Source organism: Cynoglossus semilaevis, chromosome 10 (genome assembly GCF_000523025.1).
Source record: "Cynoglossus semilaevis isolate Cse_v1.0 chromosome 10, Cse_v1.0, whole genome shotgun sequence".
In the NCBI taxonomy this organism is placed as follows: Eukaryota; Metazoa; Chordata; class Actinopteri; order Pleuronectiformes; family Cynoglossidae; genus Cynoglossus; species Cynoglossus semilaevis.
In genome coordinates, this window is record NC_024316.1 from 3,109,230 (window position 1) to 3,122,659 (window position 13,430).

Sequence of the window (13,430 nt, forward strand, 5' to 3'; positions counted from 1 at the left end):
TGATTATTTTGTGTTTAAAATCCCAAATTTTTTATAAAATTTTTGTTCAACATCTGCCCAAGATTTTACCAAAAAATTTGAAAAAAATTTTTTTTTTACCTGCAAAATTAGAAATTTGCCAAAAAAAGATGTTTTTTCTAAAAAATGTCTCAAATGATTTATTCAGATGAGAAAAATGAAGAAAAGATAACATTGTGAAACAATACTTTTCTAACAGGTCAACACAGTCATGTTGAAGTTTTGTCAAGAGTTGTAGCTCGGATTTGGCTGTACACAAAGAGAAAAGAGGACACATACACTAAAAGAGTACATTTTAATGTATATATTATTGAACTGACTGTTTCATACACAACATTATTAAGACAGATGGACTAATACAGTGGCCAATAAAAAGTGTCTAGCACATGACTGTGTATTCAGTGTTTCTGCCTGTTAGAACATTAGGTAACAAACCAATGTTGTTTGAGTGGCGTCCTCAGGAGGCTATCTTGTGAACTGCTATTGTGATGGTACCATGACTCCTCACCAGAATGTTTCTACATGAATGACAAGGAAACACAGTTAAACATTGTTAGACCAAAGGTTTCCAACAAAAGTTGTAGAGAATAATTGAGAATTTTGGGCTATTTTGTAAAAGTAAAACTACTACGGTAGTTTCCAAAACTGTTTCTGCAGTGCCCCCCCTTTTGTAGATAGAATTCCTAAAGAGAATTCCTACAAATCCGCTGTTCTCATTGAACAAAGAGAAACAAATAAAATGCAAATTTCCCACAGTGAGACAAATCAAAAAGAAATTGAACTTGATATTCATTTGACTTGCTGCATCCTCTGTGCAATAGCTACATGCCCCTCTAGAAGGGGTCCACACCCCACTTTGAGGACCAATGATCACATCTCTACAATGACTAAAACAATTTAAAATGATGTGAATTGACCTAAATATTATTTATTATTTGGGAACCTAAAAATACATTGTATCAATAGAAAATGGATAAATCGTCAAGCAGACCGTTTTTACAATGGCCAGATGGGGGCAGCATAGTCATAGAAAAACAGTTAATTGTTTTAAGCCGCGTGCAGATGTTTATTATTAGTGTAATGTTTATTTTGTGTTTGGTTCTAAAATGTATTTTAAAAAATATCTTTTAATGGAATTTAATTTATTTGAATACAAGACGGGATCTGTAGATTGAGAGCTGTGTTTGTACTCACCCTAATTCAGACTCCAAACACACAGTTGCAGTGTCCGTTGGGTCTTTGGTTAGAACTGCAGCTTGTTTGGCCAGAACTGAGACAACACCCGCATGTTCATCAGTCAGGGAGCCACGGCCTGTTGATTGTAAAAAATAACATATACTGGGTATTACTGAGGAATAAATAAAAAAGAAGTGGAAAATAAGTGTATTTGTTCTTATTATTAGAATAGAAACAATATTAAAATACATTTTAAACGGTGACATGCTCGGGAGAAAAAAAAAATGCTCCACGTTTGATACCAACACACTTAAGATGCTTTGGAAATGTATGTAAAATAAAGTAAATGTCGATATTTTATAAAATTTCTAAAACCCCTCGTCTGTGTAGTCTGGCATGTAAGTAAACATAGACAGACGAAGAATAAAGTTGTGTTTAAATAAACTACATTTTATGGCGATACAGACAATTCAGCTAACATTTTTCCTCTTTAACGACTTCGTGGCCTTATAATAAGAATTTGGATTTTGAATATAACGTGAACTGAACGCACTGAAAGCATGATAACGTTTTTTATTGTTATTTAATTTCCAATAGTACTACGAAATTTCGTTCTCGGTATGTTTGGTCACATTCAGGGAAAAAACATGAAGTTGAGTTGGTATTTAAGCTATAAAACGTATCCTTACAGCCCAAATTGTGTCCTTGCTGATCCGTGCAGAGCACACCGACAACTGCTGGGTTCTTCATGCTGCCAAAATACAAACACCCGTGAACAGAGGCAGAGAAATCGAGAAATCGTCTCGAACGTTCGAAAACATCTCAAACGTGAACTTGACCAGTGTTTGATATTCGCTTACGTATCGTCTAGGTGCTGCTCCAGAGTCGACTCCATGATTAAATGTTCCAAAATGCTCACAAAGGTCTATTTTATAAATAAAGTGTTGTTTGTTAGTACTCCGTAAAATGTTGCCACAAAACTTCCGCCTAGGTCACCTGACAGTCAAGTGATCTACGGATCGTCGTGAGGACCAACCTACTGGAAACGCGCACGAATAATGTGGAAAAGGGATGAACAGAATGGAAATCGACAGTAGATAGATAGATAGATAGATAGATAGATAGATAGATAGATAGATAGATAGATAGATAGATAGATAGATAGATAGATAGATAGATAGATAGATAGGCACAATACTTAAAAATAAAATAAATAATTCAACAATAGCAAAAAAAGTTCTTTAAGATTATGTTGGTAAATTCTTGTAGGAGCTAAATCTGAAGAAAAACATGGGAGTGGTTCAAGACATTAGATAAACGTACTGTGGTCACTGTTACCTTATATGTCGAGATTTATAAAAACATGAATTAGTAATGAAAGCCTGAATCACTCTATTACATAATTGAGTCATTCATTTTGATAGTCAATGTTGCATAAATCCAAAATAAATTACTTCAGTTTCTTCTTCTTCCTCCCTATGTGTAATCCTAACTCACGGCTCAGCTTCTGTTTGGTTCCCAGGGATTACATAGGTTTTTTTTTTACAAATAATTTTATTTAGCAATAACAATACTTTGAAATGTTTAAATACTACTGGTATAGAAAATAAAACATTTTTTTCAGTCTGAAGTCTATGTTGAAGTTAACTTTAAAGGTTAACTGCAGGCGTCCATCAGCTGGCTCGTCTACTGCTGTGATGTCTGCAACCTTTCTGAAGACAGAGTAGAGACCTCGGTGCTCATGCTGACCAGGCAGAAATGGGTGAATGTAATTATGGGACCACTGCATTGGAGGAATCCATCACCTGTGCAGCCGGAGAAAGGTAATGTCCTACAGACTAACCAATAACTGTAATCCCACTTTCACTCATATTTCTCTTCCCACAGCTTAAATCAGGTGCTTACGACCGCCCTGCTGACAACCTGCTGCTCATCACTGTCTGAACGCTGCACGTAGGCAAACACAGATGCACTGCAAGACTGGGCCGCACACACACACAGACATTCACGAAAATACACACACACGAAAACACACACATACAGAGAGAGAGAGAGAGAGAGAGAGAGAGAGAGAGCAGAGATAAGAACAGAACATAAATTATTTATAACCATTGTCCACATTACAACCGCTGTAGATGAGTTAACCCTGAACTGACTATAACTCAGTGTCAATGAAGACAATGGTTGTGATAATTTACTAGGAGACATATTATTATTTATATACTGTCAACAGGTCATGTTGGTGATGTGTGGTTATGTTATGTGCCACATAACTCTGTTCACGTGAACTAGATGAACCTGAAACATAATGTTGACAACTGACACTTATTTTCTTTTATATTTCGTTGCGTTAGATTTACTGGTATAATAATGAAAAAATCCAAGGTTTTAATACTTTCATCCTTTAATCAAATTTTTCAAAGATTTTTTTTTACGTGAAAAGATATTTAAATATACATTCTTCTTACATACCCGACGCTGTTTAATTTCAGGTTATGATCACTCTTTGGCCAATGTCTATTATTTTGGTCAAATCTGACTATATTTGATAGATTATCCCTGAACACCATGTGTAGTTTTTTTATACCCTTCAGATTCATCTGTACAATTTCATGGCTAATAATTATCATCATCTGGAACATTATATTAATACTGATTGTACATTACGTTTTTCTTTTTTTATGTATGTTTATATATATTCTATGTAGTGTGTACAGATTGTATTTTATAGAAAGCTGTTCTGTTTTCTCTGTAACTAATACTGTCAATGAAGAGACACTAAAACTGTTTTTCATTGTTTCTGTAACTGTAACAATAAAGAACTATACTAGTAAGAGGGATATTAGACATTGGCTTTTTGAAATTATGTTATATTTGTCTTAACATTTCAATATTTCACAGCTATAATTTTATTCGACTCCTTTTTTCTCTCTCTCTGGTATTCTTATGAACTAGATTTGGCATTTTTTGAATTCTTACTTTAATCAGTTTATGGCCATGCCGTAGAAAAACATCCTTCAAAAAACACACTACTGTGACAACCACTGGGATTACTGTTCTGAATTAAATGACACACGTGATAGTTACGTAGTCTGTGTATGTTTAGAGCAGAGTTATTGATTTTAGCCCTGCTTTATAGCAGATATTAGAAAAGAAAAGTAAGATTTAAACTCACATTTTTTCAGCCGTTACGTGACCCAGCATCTGAGGTGAGACAGGGAAGGTGTTGGGGTGATGTCAGACCTGGGCAGGGTGGCATAGGGTTGGAGGTGAGTGAAGAGAGAGAGGGAGAGAGTGAGTCCACCTCCCCACCTCCTCTGAGGAGTTCTGGAATCTTTCATGACTGGAGGAGAGTTGAAGAAGCACCAGTGTGAGGTTTGACAAGACACGGTCAGAGCTGCTGTCCGGTGCTGAGGACATTGTGAGACAGTGTGAGTTCCTCCTGTTGCTGTCATGAGCTTCACTGCGGTGCTGCTGTCCTTTCTGCTGGTGTCTCTGAGCTGCTCCAGAGGAGCCATCATCACTGGGGTGAGTGACAGCACTTTAATCCATAATAATTATTCATTATTTATCATAGTTGAATGTATTTTTCACAGAGCATTTACATATATATATAAATATATATTATATATGTATATAAAACATATATACTGTATAAATAAACATATATGTGCTGGATATATATATATGTATATATATATATATATATATAAAAGTTTTACAGGGACATGTGAAATCAATCTTATCTTAAATAGTTCATCTCTGACAGATGGTAACACTTATATCAATATTATTTCTTTGAATTAATAAGCATTAAAAAAAGAGTAAAAGCTCACCAACTAAACAGACATCTCAACCTGTAATGGTTTATTCATTTCAACCTAATGTGAAGTTTAAGCAAAATCTCCTGCCATTCATGTACAATCGTATGATTTTAATTGAAACATAATATTTCGTGTACACGTTTGTAAAATGTGATTATATCCAACTGCTCACAGAGCAAAAACCACATCCTGCTCTACTACCTTCAGATCCACCAAGAAAGGAAGGAAATTATCTCTGCGCTCTGATTGGTATTCATTCGTAACTGGATTAGCCAGATGACAGGCAATAGATTTAGTGGCGTTAGCTGAAATGACATGAGATGACGTCTCTAATAGCACGACAAAAATGAAACTGGCATAAAAAGAACCAGTGTCCTCCCTGTTTGTTTGTCTCTTTCACTCTTTCTCTCCGTGTGTCTGTCTCTACAGGCCTGTGAGAGAGACGTTCAGTGCGGCTTTGGCTTTTGCTGCGCCGTTAGCCTGTGGCTGAGAGGTCTGAGGATGTGTGTCCCCCGAGGAGTGGAGGGAGACGAGTGCCATCCTTTAAGTCACAAGGTGGGCCAGAACCATTACAGCACCGAACATATTCCATCTAAAAGTTGAAAAACAACAACTAAAAAATAAAAATATTCTCTAATCAATAGTTTGGGATTCAAATCTCTCCTCTGAACAGCACACACGCTGATTGGAAATTCAGATCAGTGTTGACAGGTTGACTACGGCTTTGGAAACGCTGCTAACTGCAGTGGATATTGATCTGGCCCACACAGTAGTGGGCTCTCAGAGTTATACATCACTGTGATCTGCAGCAGCTGTCAGCAGTCACCACATCCACCCACTGTGTTCTCACCTTTAAACAAACACTATTTGCTTAAACTGTCAAAACGTCTGCACTTATTAATCCAGTTATTTCCAGGTTCCGTACCAGGGAAAAAGGCTCCATCATACCTGTCCATGTCTGCCCCACCTGGTGTGCACCAGATATGAGGACAGCAAGTACAGATGTACTGAAGACTTCAAGAACATAGATTATTAATAGGTCGTACCCTTCATTCGTGTTTTGTCTATGCACTATGATATTTACTTTATATTCTACTGATGATCACAACGATGTCGCCACACTACATGACGGAAGAGCTTTCTGTAAACGCAAAACTTAAAATGGTTTGCAGTTTTGTTGTCACGCTCACATTGTTTTAATTTATCAAATGTAATGTACAGATAAACTGTTGTCAATAAAATATATTAAGAGATGAATCGTGTAACAACTGGTCTGTATTTAATGTTCACGTGGATAAACACAGTGTGAATGGACGAATATTATGACAAACAAATAAATACAAATAAACAACAGGATTATATATTATTATTAAATGGAGCCATATTTTTACAATTTGGTTTCTATTGAAGAACAGTTTGCATTGACTGACAACCACAAGTTAATACTTTAGCCAAAACGATAACCTACTGGGAACTGTGACTTTTGATGCACACGTTTTATTCTAAAGTGGAATATTTGGTTCTGTTTAACCCCTGAATTTCAGAAGTAAAAGTTCACACGACACGAAGTACAAATATAAACCTATACCAATTAAATGAGTAAACCGTGGAAGGTGAGTGGAGGGTGATAGAGTTTCAATTTTATTTTTTTAAGAATCCTGAATTTTGACTGTACATTAAGTATGAAACCAGGGACGGGGGTGGTAGCTATGACATGCGGAAATGACAGTATCATCAGCATAAAATGTTGCACTGATGCTGTCACTGTCAGAGTAACAGTGAGTATGGCTCATATTTGTTGTCACAGACCACTGCGGAACTTCTGACTCAGTGGTATGTTTTGGAAGAAATTGCTTGGGAAAACAAAAAAGGAAATTGCAATAACGCCCAGCAGAGATCACTAACCTCTTCTTCTTCCTCAACTATCTTTGGAAGCTAATACTTAACAAATCCAGTCTAAACTTCTAGGCTGGCACCAATATCTTTGAGATGGTCCTGACTGTAACTAACAGCTGTCCTCTGTGTCCAGGTGGACAGACTCCCTGTGGTCCACCAGGTGTTTACATGCAGACTGATGACATCCTGTATTTCAGCTTCCACAGCACCGCTCCAGACAATGTCGACCCTGTCTTCAACAACCTGGTCAAACTGAACCTCATGTCCTGGGACCAGTTCCCTGTGTATCTAAGAGGGAACTGAAGGAGGATGGAAATCTTGGCAGTGTGTTGTTCATTTAGCTTGATGAGGGTTGTTTTTTTCATGTATTAAATGTGTTTGTTTACATCTCCTAGCAACAGTCAGGCAGACGGTGAGGGAATCCTTGGTGATGTGGCCAGCGAATGCTTCAGTGGAGAAATCACCTGGGTCTCTGTGACCTTTGGCCTGGACTGGGTGATCCAGATGGTCCGGTACAAAGACATCTACTGTCTGTTCATGTAGCTCTTGAAGAATTTGGTTAACGTGACCATAAATGACACAATGAACTCAAGTTCAAGTCGGAGATTCTTGTGTCTTCTGTGTTTTCTGCTCCTTCTCCTCCTTCTGCTCAGAGGAACATCAGCGGACAGTCTGAGGTTTACTCTGGGCTAGGACATCATTGACACTGGAACCTCCCTTATTGTTGGCTCCACCAGTGACTTCAGCGGCATGAATGCATGGTTTGGAGCTTCAACCAACCAGGACGGAGCAGTGAGTCATACCGTGACTCCATACTATTTGACAAGGATTTTCCCTTTTTTTCTGAAACCACAGTAAACTGCCATGTAATGCGCTGACGTCAAAACTCTCAAGTACAAATAATTAAGTCAAACGGCTCTACCTGCTTCAGCTGGAAACATGTGAAAAAATAATAAATCAAGCCTGTTCCACTGCACGGAGTGTGATGGTCCTCTAACAGACTACAGTGACCTGCCAAAACATGCAGAGCACGCCTGATGCTGCCTTTACTGTCAGTGGAAACCCAGTTACTATCGCCGCCTTTGCCTACGTCTCTCAGCTCAGTTGGACTCGACCTTACAACTACTGCAAAAGTCAGTTGTCTAAACACCAATAAGGAAAAAAGATATGAAGATATTTTTTTCTTATAAAGAATATATTTTATATATATATAACATTCAAGGCAGCATTAACTAAAGATTCAAGTGGCTGCTGTTATCATGTCGGACAAGTTTGGACAAAAAATAAAACACAAGATTGGTTACATTTACAGAGGAGATTTTAAACCTTTCTAAATTTGTGTTGCTTAAAAGAGATAACATTACAATAATAATAAAAATCCATTAATTAAACTACATTTAAAAAGGCTTCTTTAATTAGAAATAATAACATAAAATAAAAATTTGGAGTTTGCTCAAAAGCCAGGAACGAAAAAGCAAAAGGCAAAAATCATTGACCGACGGAATCAAAGTGGGAATCTTTAAAAAAACAACAATCTGTCGTCCGACCATCTATAACTATCAGTCCATGCCCCATGCACTTTTGCACTATTATGATTTTTTTTTCTTGTGACCTCTCCTCTGTGGTTCTCTCAGTCTCTCTCTTTGGACATTCCCTTAATGAACCAGGACCCAAGTTGTGAGGCGGAACTGAGATCAATCTGTTGGTCTGCACCAAATTTTAGATGAGATTTCACACCTGTCCAGACCGAGCAAACCAAACAGCACCCTAACAGCAGTGTCCACTACAACAGACAGTATAATACTTGGGAGTATGGCAGTTGAACTAGTTGAAGTAGTTCAGCGGCCTAGATTTGCACTAAAAAGTCACAAGAATAAGAAAAGTCTAGTCCATCAGAGACCAGGACTTCAGACACCGGCTCCTTATTAAAACTTTAGAATCGAACATTGTGGACCGTCAGATCTGTGTCAAAACCCACACGTTACACTGCCCTTTGATTTTCTCTTCTGTGACATTTTATCTTTTGTGACAGAGTGTGGAATAAAGAGACGTGGAGAAAAGAATATCGAGCGGCAGCACTAAGAATAGCAGAGGTTATCATCCAGAGGAGGAGCGTGGATGAGAAGACATAACCTGAGATTTAACAGTCGTATCTCACTCTTTGAACACACTTGTTTTGCTGTCATCCCCAGAGTCAGACAGAGCCACGTTGGTCTTCAGACAGATCACTTCTTAAATGCCAGCCTGATCTTTAGCTTCAAACACTAAATGTAACTTCTGAACTGATATTTAGATATAAACATGTAGGATTCATAAAAAAATAAAACAACAACAAAAAAACTATTAAAATTAGGTCATTGTAGAACTACCTCAGACTGATATTCTCTGGTAAATTGCCAGCGTTGAATACTCCACCCTGTCAGGATGCTCCACCTCAGGGGATCCTGCACACGTTTTGGAGTTCTCATAGACGACTGAGGGTTTCTTATGAGCTTTGAAGTTCAACGTGGTGTAGACTACGCTGCCCGTGTCCTGCAGAAGACAATATTTGTCAATAACCAGAGCAGATCAGGAAGGAATACATGTGAATACTGTGGCCCTTGTGGGTGAGTGAGTCACAAAGGCCACAGATTTCCATTTTTGCACTTACCACAGCATCTTGTTTCAGTGACTCACAAAGTGTTTCTCCATGTTTGTCTGCAACGAAAAAAAAAATTGCCACACTAGTCTTTATTTATTCAGGTACAAAGCTTTGTTTCTAAATCCGTCACATGATCCAAATAAGGGAACATCTCACCAGACTGTTTATTATTAGATTTCTTTTTGAAGCACACAATGCAGATAACACCAGCGATCACAATCACCACCAGGATGGAGACAACAACAATAAGAGTGGGGCCAGTGATCCAGGAGGAGCTGCGAAGTAAACAAAAACAAGACTGAGAAAAAAAACTGTTTACACTGCAACATTGGAGAGAAGTTGAAATACTTAACTACCTGTGCTCCACATGTGACAGAACAGAACCAGTGGAGGGTGATGGGACGGATGTGGACGATTTGACAGTTTTGATGGTTGTTGTCCGTAAGGGCCGAGACAGACTCCGAGGATTTTTAACTTCTGCAAAATGCAACATATATGACAAGACTTGATAAATAGGGCGAAGGTTAATTATTATGTTTTTTTTTGTTTGTCTTTTTTACCAGTGATCTGCACATTGTAGTCCATATACATGTATTGCATTCCCACCACTTGACATCTGTAGTAGCCTGCGTCCTGAATCTGCGCTTTGGATATTTTGAATTCAATCCAACCGTCACTTTCGGTTTTTGTGACTCTACCTCTAAAGAAATCGATGGTATATCCTAAGGTATCCAGCATCGGGTAACAGCCACCATAGTAGAGTTTACAACAGGACTTGTTGTAAGTATTGTAAGCCGAAGGGAAAGTGAGTCTCAGCAGAATAGTGTCAAACTCCTCAATGTTTTGCTGCCCGTTTGGACATGGTAGATCTGGAAAAAAAACAAAAAAACAAAAAAAAAACTGAGGTCAATAAGGCAGTTTAAAATAAAAACATTTAAATGTGTTCAGCGTGTGTTAAAACTTACCCAACAACAGGAGAAAAACAAAGATTAGTGTCATCTTCAGTGTCATGTCAAGTGTTGGAGTCTCAGCATATTTGTTTGTAAAGTGTTGAACCTATTCTTAAAGAAACTGAGGCTCCTCCTTACACTGAAAAGAGGAAGGTGTCACTTCATTTTTTCACTTCCTTTGGAAAAACTTATATTCTTATTCAAATTGATAGTAGCTTTTGTCATGTTATTTAGTGCTGAACTGTTTTTCGTCAAGATGTTAGTGTTTTTCTGATATTCCAGTTTTGTATACTGTTGATTACTGGGGCAAAAGCCCATGTTGACAAATGACAAATTGCTTTTTGGATTTAGAATGACATATCTGCTAAGCAACATAAAAAAGAAATATATATAAAAAAGCTTTTTATATATTATGTTATATAAATGACATTTTTATACATTATATATTTACATATATAAAAAATTGTTTATATTATATATAAATATATATACAGAGATATAATTGGGGAACATCATTGGTGAATATAGCAAACATTTAAACAAGGTTGTTTATTTGGTGTCAGCTTTCAGCTTATTGAACACTTCATCATCACCAAATCAAAAAAAACTAAAAACAAAAAAACATAAAGCCCATTTAGAACAGAAGACAAATGCAAAAGTATTTACACAACGAGGTAACATTCAAGCAAATGACATTTCTTAGAACAGATAAAAAAAACACTTTCCCTTTTGCATAATCTCCATCTGATAATAAAATGTTTTCTAGATACTTTCCAACAACATTTTTCATATTTCATAACATTGTCTTGCAAAGCAGTTGAGGCACAAGAACGCATCGTTTTCAATAGTCACAATCCTGCTCCTAAATGCACAGCCTCTATAATTAAGTTAACAATGGGTGCAATTATTTTATTTTACAAAATTAACAGTCCAACCACCCAGGAGACACACAGCAGTGTGAAGGAGAGAAGCTGCTTTAGTCAATGCATAAATACGTCGAGGCCTGTACATTACGTACTTGTCAGTATATCCTGGTCTGTGTTGGTCCTGCACGGTGCAAGTCTGTAGTCTGATAAAAACCTTCTATTCTTCAGTGAAGGCGATGACGTCATACTGGATGCCCTGCTGCTGCAGCTGCTCCAGCTGCTCAGGAGTGGCTTCAGTGTAGACCGTCTCTGCCACTGCTGTAAGAACAAACGTTATTCTCTTAGTTTCTGCCATTAAGAATGGAATATTAAACAATGTATCCTTCATGTTGTCTGTGTTCGTTTTGTCGACTTCTAATTTCTGTCAAAGCCAACTTTTTTCAACAATGTCAAAGTATTATATTAATGCATTTGTCAAATAATAAAAACAATAAGTGCAGATTATAATCATTTTAAATCAAATACATGTAAGTCAGAGCTGTTTTGAAGGCGGGAGTTTAAAAGAAAAACAAACAGAAGATGGTATGAATACAGTAGTGTGTATGATCTGGTCAATTTGTGGAATACTGTAAAAATTGTTGTAGGATTTAATAAGTTTATGTTAATTAAAAAAACATTTTAAAAACAAATATTTTTAACATGAAAATATTACATTACACAGGTCTACTAAAAGTAATTATATATACACACAGATATATATTAAAAATATTATACATTATTATAATATATATATTACAATTAAAACAGTTCTGTTGACTAAATTGGGACAAAGACTAATTTACAATTCTGTCCAAAATATTGTGACTCAATCAAAACTGGCTGTCAAAATAATACTACATATACAAAGTGGGCCTTCAGTGTTTTATATCAAATATGGTGCAAGAATTCCAACAAAAAAAACAAACCAAAAGCTGGTCAATAAGGGGCTTCAGATTAGAGAACACGCAACAAAATAGATTAGGAAGTAAAATCAGCTCGGTGAAGATCATTTTCATCATTCTCAATCATTTTCATTTAATTTAATAGATAGACATTTTATTCAATTCCTGAAGTTCATTCTGTTCTATTAGACAACACACCTGTGACAGCAGAGTGGGCTGCAGCCTCCAGGTCTTCAGCATTGACAACCTGCTGCTCTGAGGTGACAGGAACATACTGGATCTGACCATCATGACTCACAGCAATCTGTACACGTTTAAGTACAAAGAGCAGTTAGATTGGATAAAAAATAATAAATGAGGACAGTGTGTGTGTGCTTTCAGCTCGTTGACTTCGTTACCTGCTGCTCCTGTATAAAGGAGCCGTCGTGCTCGTACTGGATGATCTGTCCATCAGACATCTAACATGGACAAACAAAGATCAGAAACATCAGCACGGTCTCATCTTAAAGTACAACATTCACTTCCAGACTATCAGCTTTAGTTTCAGCACTCCTGTAAAACTACTATTATTAAACTAACAGTAATGAAAATAGAAATCATTGAATTCTACCCGCTGTGGGTGAAAGAAGGAAGACATTTATAAATGTCCTTGCCTTGCAGCACCTTCCCTGGAATAGGTCTGTATCCCCTATTTTGGGAACCACTGCTGTAGAGCGTCATGCAAAATTCAGAGTTTCTTTTTAGAACTGGAGACATGAACTGAAATAAATTTTATATAAAGCTGTGGTTCCCAAAGCATGGGGCAAGGTCCCAATGGTGCACATGGCTATTGTGGGTGAAGCAAATCGATTTCAATCTCAATAATTGTTGCACTTTACCTCCCTTAACCCCCCTCTGTTAATGTGTTGAGGTTGGGGGGCACTGACCTGCAGCTGTGTGCCATCAGCTACTACTACATACTCCTGAGGAATCAGATGCTGTCCATCCTGTGAGATGATGTACTGGACCTGAACCAGGATCAGAAATGTCGGACCAGAGAAAACATATACGTTAAAAACAAGAGTGCCTTGGTTTTAAATGTTTTCATCACTGTCATCACCATCACCATCACCATCACC

At 37.2% G+C, this 13,430-nt stretch overlaps 5 protein-coding genes across 5 annotated transcripts; 2 read left to right on the plus strand and 3 right to left on the minus strand.

The window, feature by feature from the left end:
* Positions 1-145: 145 nt before the first annotated feature.
* lamtor5 (late endosomal/lysosomal adaptor, MAPK and MTOR activator 5) lies at positions 146-2,216 on the minus strand. The gene is made up of 4 exons (XM_008318164.3): positions 2,055-2,216; positions 1,884-1,945; positions 1,213-1,330; positions 146-536 (listed from the first exon to the last, which is right to left on the minus strand). Exons 1-4 carry the CDS (start codon positions 2,087-2,089, stop codon positions 476-478), a joined length of 276 nt encoding a protein of 91 aa, XP_008316386.1. The 5' UTR covers positions 2,090-2,216; the 3' UTR covers positions 146-475.
* A 2,157-nt stretch (positions 2,217-4,373) lies between these two features.
* Positions 4,374-6,090, plus strand: prok1 (prokineticin 1). The gene is made up of 3 exons (XM_008318166.3): positions 4,374-4,722; positions 5,448-5,573; positions 5,935-6,090. The coding sequence occupies exons 1-3, from the start codon at positions 4,648-4,650 to the stop codon at positions 6,052-6,054; spliced, it is 321 nt and encodes a 106-aa protein (XP_008316388.1). The 5' UTR covers positions 4,374-4,647; the 3' UTR covers positions 6,055-6,090.
* An 890-nt stretch (positions 6,091-6,980) lies between these two features.
* LOC103384628 (pepsin-3-like) lies at positions 6,981-8,100 on the plus strand. Its single transcript, XM_017035678.2, has 4 exons — positions 6,981-7,216; positions 7,310-7,421; positions 7,608-7,706; positions 7,915-8,100. Exons 1-4 carry the CDS (start codon positions 7,008-7,010, stop codon positions 8,068-8,070), a joined length of 576 nt encoding a protein of 191 aa, XP_016891167.1. The 5' UTR covers positions 6,981-7,007; the 3' UTR covers positions 8,071-8,100.
* Positions 8,101-8,214: 114 nt separating this feature from the next.
* Positions 8,215-10,868, minus strand: LOC103384629 (uncharacterized). The gene is made up of 6 exons (XM_008318215.3): positions 10,521-10,868; positions 10,116-10,424; positions 9,912-10,032; positions 9,712-9,830; positions 9,565-9,611; positions 8,215-9,446 (listed from the first exon to the last, which is right to left on the minus strand). Exons 1-6 carry the CDS (start codon positions 10,564-10,566, stop codon positions 9,285-9,287), a joined length of 804 nt encoding a protein of 267 aa, XP_008316437.1. The 5' UTR covers positions 10,567-10,868; the 3' UTR covers positions 8,215-9,284.
* A 171-nt stretch (positions 10,869-11,039) lies between these two features.
* On the minus strand, positions 11,040-13,385 carry LOC112487662 (zinc finger protein 335-like). Its single transcript, XM_025059738.1, has 4 exons — positions 13,191-13,385; positions 12,711-12,770; positions 12,511-12,616; positions 11,040-11,689 (listed from the first exon to the last, which is right to left on the minus strand). The coding sequence occupies exons 2-4, from the start codon at positions 12,768-12,770 to the stop codon at positions 11,589-11,591; spliced, it is 267 nt and encodes an 88-aa protein (XP_024915506.1). The 5' UTR covers positions 13,191-13,385; the 3' UTR covers positions 11,040-11,588.
* Between the last annotated feature and the right edge of the window lie 45 nt (positions 13,386-13,430).

Coding starts and splice junctions, on each gene's coding strand:
- prok1 (XM_008318166.3), top strand. CDS start 4,648: ATGAGCTTCACTGCGGTGCTGCTGTCCTTTCTGCTGGTGTCTCTGAGC. Junction 4,723..5,447: donor GAGGAGCCATCATCACTGGG/GTGAGTGACAGC, acceptor CTGTCTCTACAG/GCCTGTGAGAGAGACGTTCA. Junction 5,574..5,934: donor GCCATCCTTTAAGTCACAAG/GTGGGCCAGAAC, acceptor AGTTATTTCCAG/GTTCCGTACCAGGGAAAAAG.
- LOC103384628 (XM_017035678.2), top strand. CDS start 7,008: ATGGTCCTGACTGTAACTAACAGCTGTCCTCTGTGTCCAGGTGGACAG. Junction 7,422..7,607: donor TGGACTGGGTGATCCAGATG/GTCCGGTACAAA, acceptor ACTCTGGGCTAG/GACATCATTGACACTGGAAC. Junction 7,707..7,914: donor CAACCAACCAGGACGGAGCA/GTGAGTCATACC, acceptor GTCCTCTAACAG/ACTACAGTGACCTGCCAAAA.
- LOC112487662 (XM_025059738.1), bottom strand. CDS start 12,770: ATGTCTGATGGACAGATCATCCAGTACGAGCACGACGGCTCCTTTATA. Junction 12,617..12,710: donor CCTTTATACAGGAGCAGCAG/GTAACGAAGTCA, acceptor AAACGTGTACAG/ATTGCTGTGAGTCATGATGG. Junction 11,690..12,510: donor AGCCCACTCTGCTGTCACAG/GTGTGTTGTCTA, acceptor TTGTTCTTACAG/CAGTGGCAGAGACGGTCTAC.
- LOC103384629 (XM_008318215.3), bottom strand. CDS start 10,566: ATGACACTGAAGATGACACTAATCTTTGTTTTTCTCCTGTTGTTGG. Junction 9,831..9,911: donor CTGTCACATGTGGAGCACAG/GTAGTTAAGTAT, acceptor TTTACTTCGCAG/CTCCTCCTGGATCACTGGCC. Junction 9,612..9,711: donor ATCTAATAATAAACAGTCTG/GTGAGATGTTCC, acceptor TTTTCGTTGCAG/ACAAACATGGAGAAACACTT.
- lamtor5 (XM_008318164.3), bottom strand. CDS start 2,089: ATGGAGTCGACTCTGGAGCAGCACCTAGACGATAC. Junction 1,331..1,883: donor GCAAGGACACAATTTGGGCT/GTAAGGATACGT, acceptor TACAATCAACAG/GCCGTGGCTCCCTGACTGAT. Junction 537..1,212: donor TGTTTGGAGTCTGAATTAGG/GTGAGTACAAAC, acceptor TCATTCATGTAG/AAACATTCTGGTGAGGAGTC.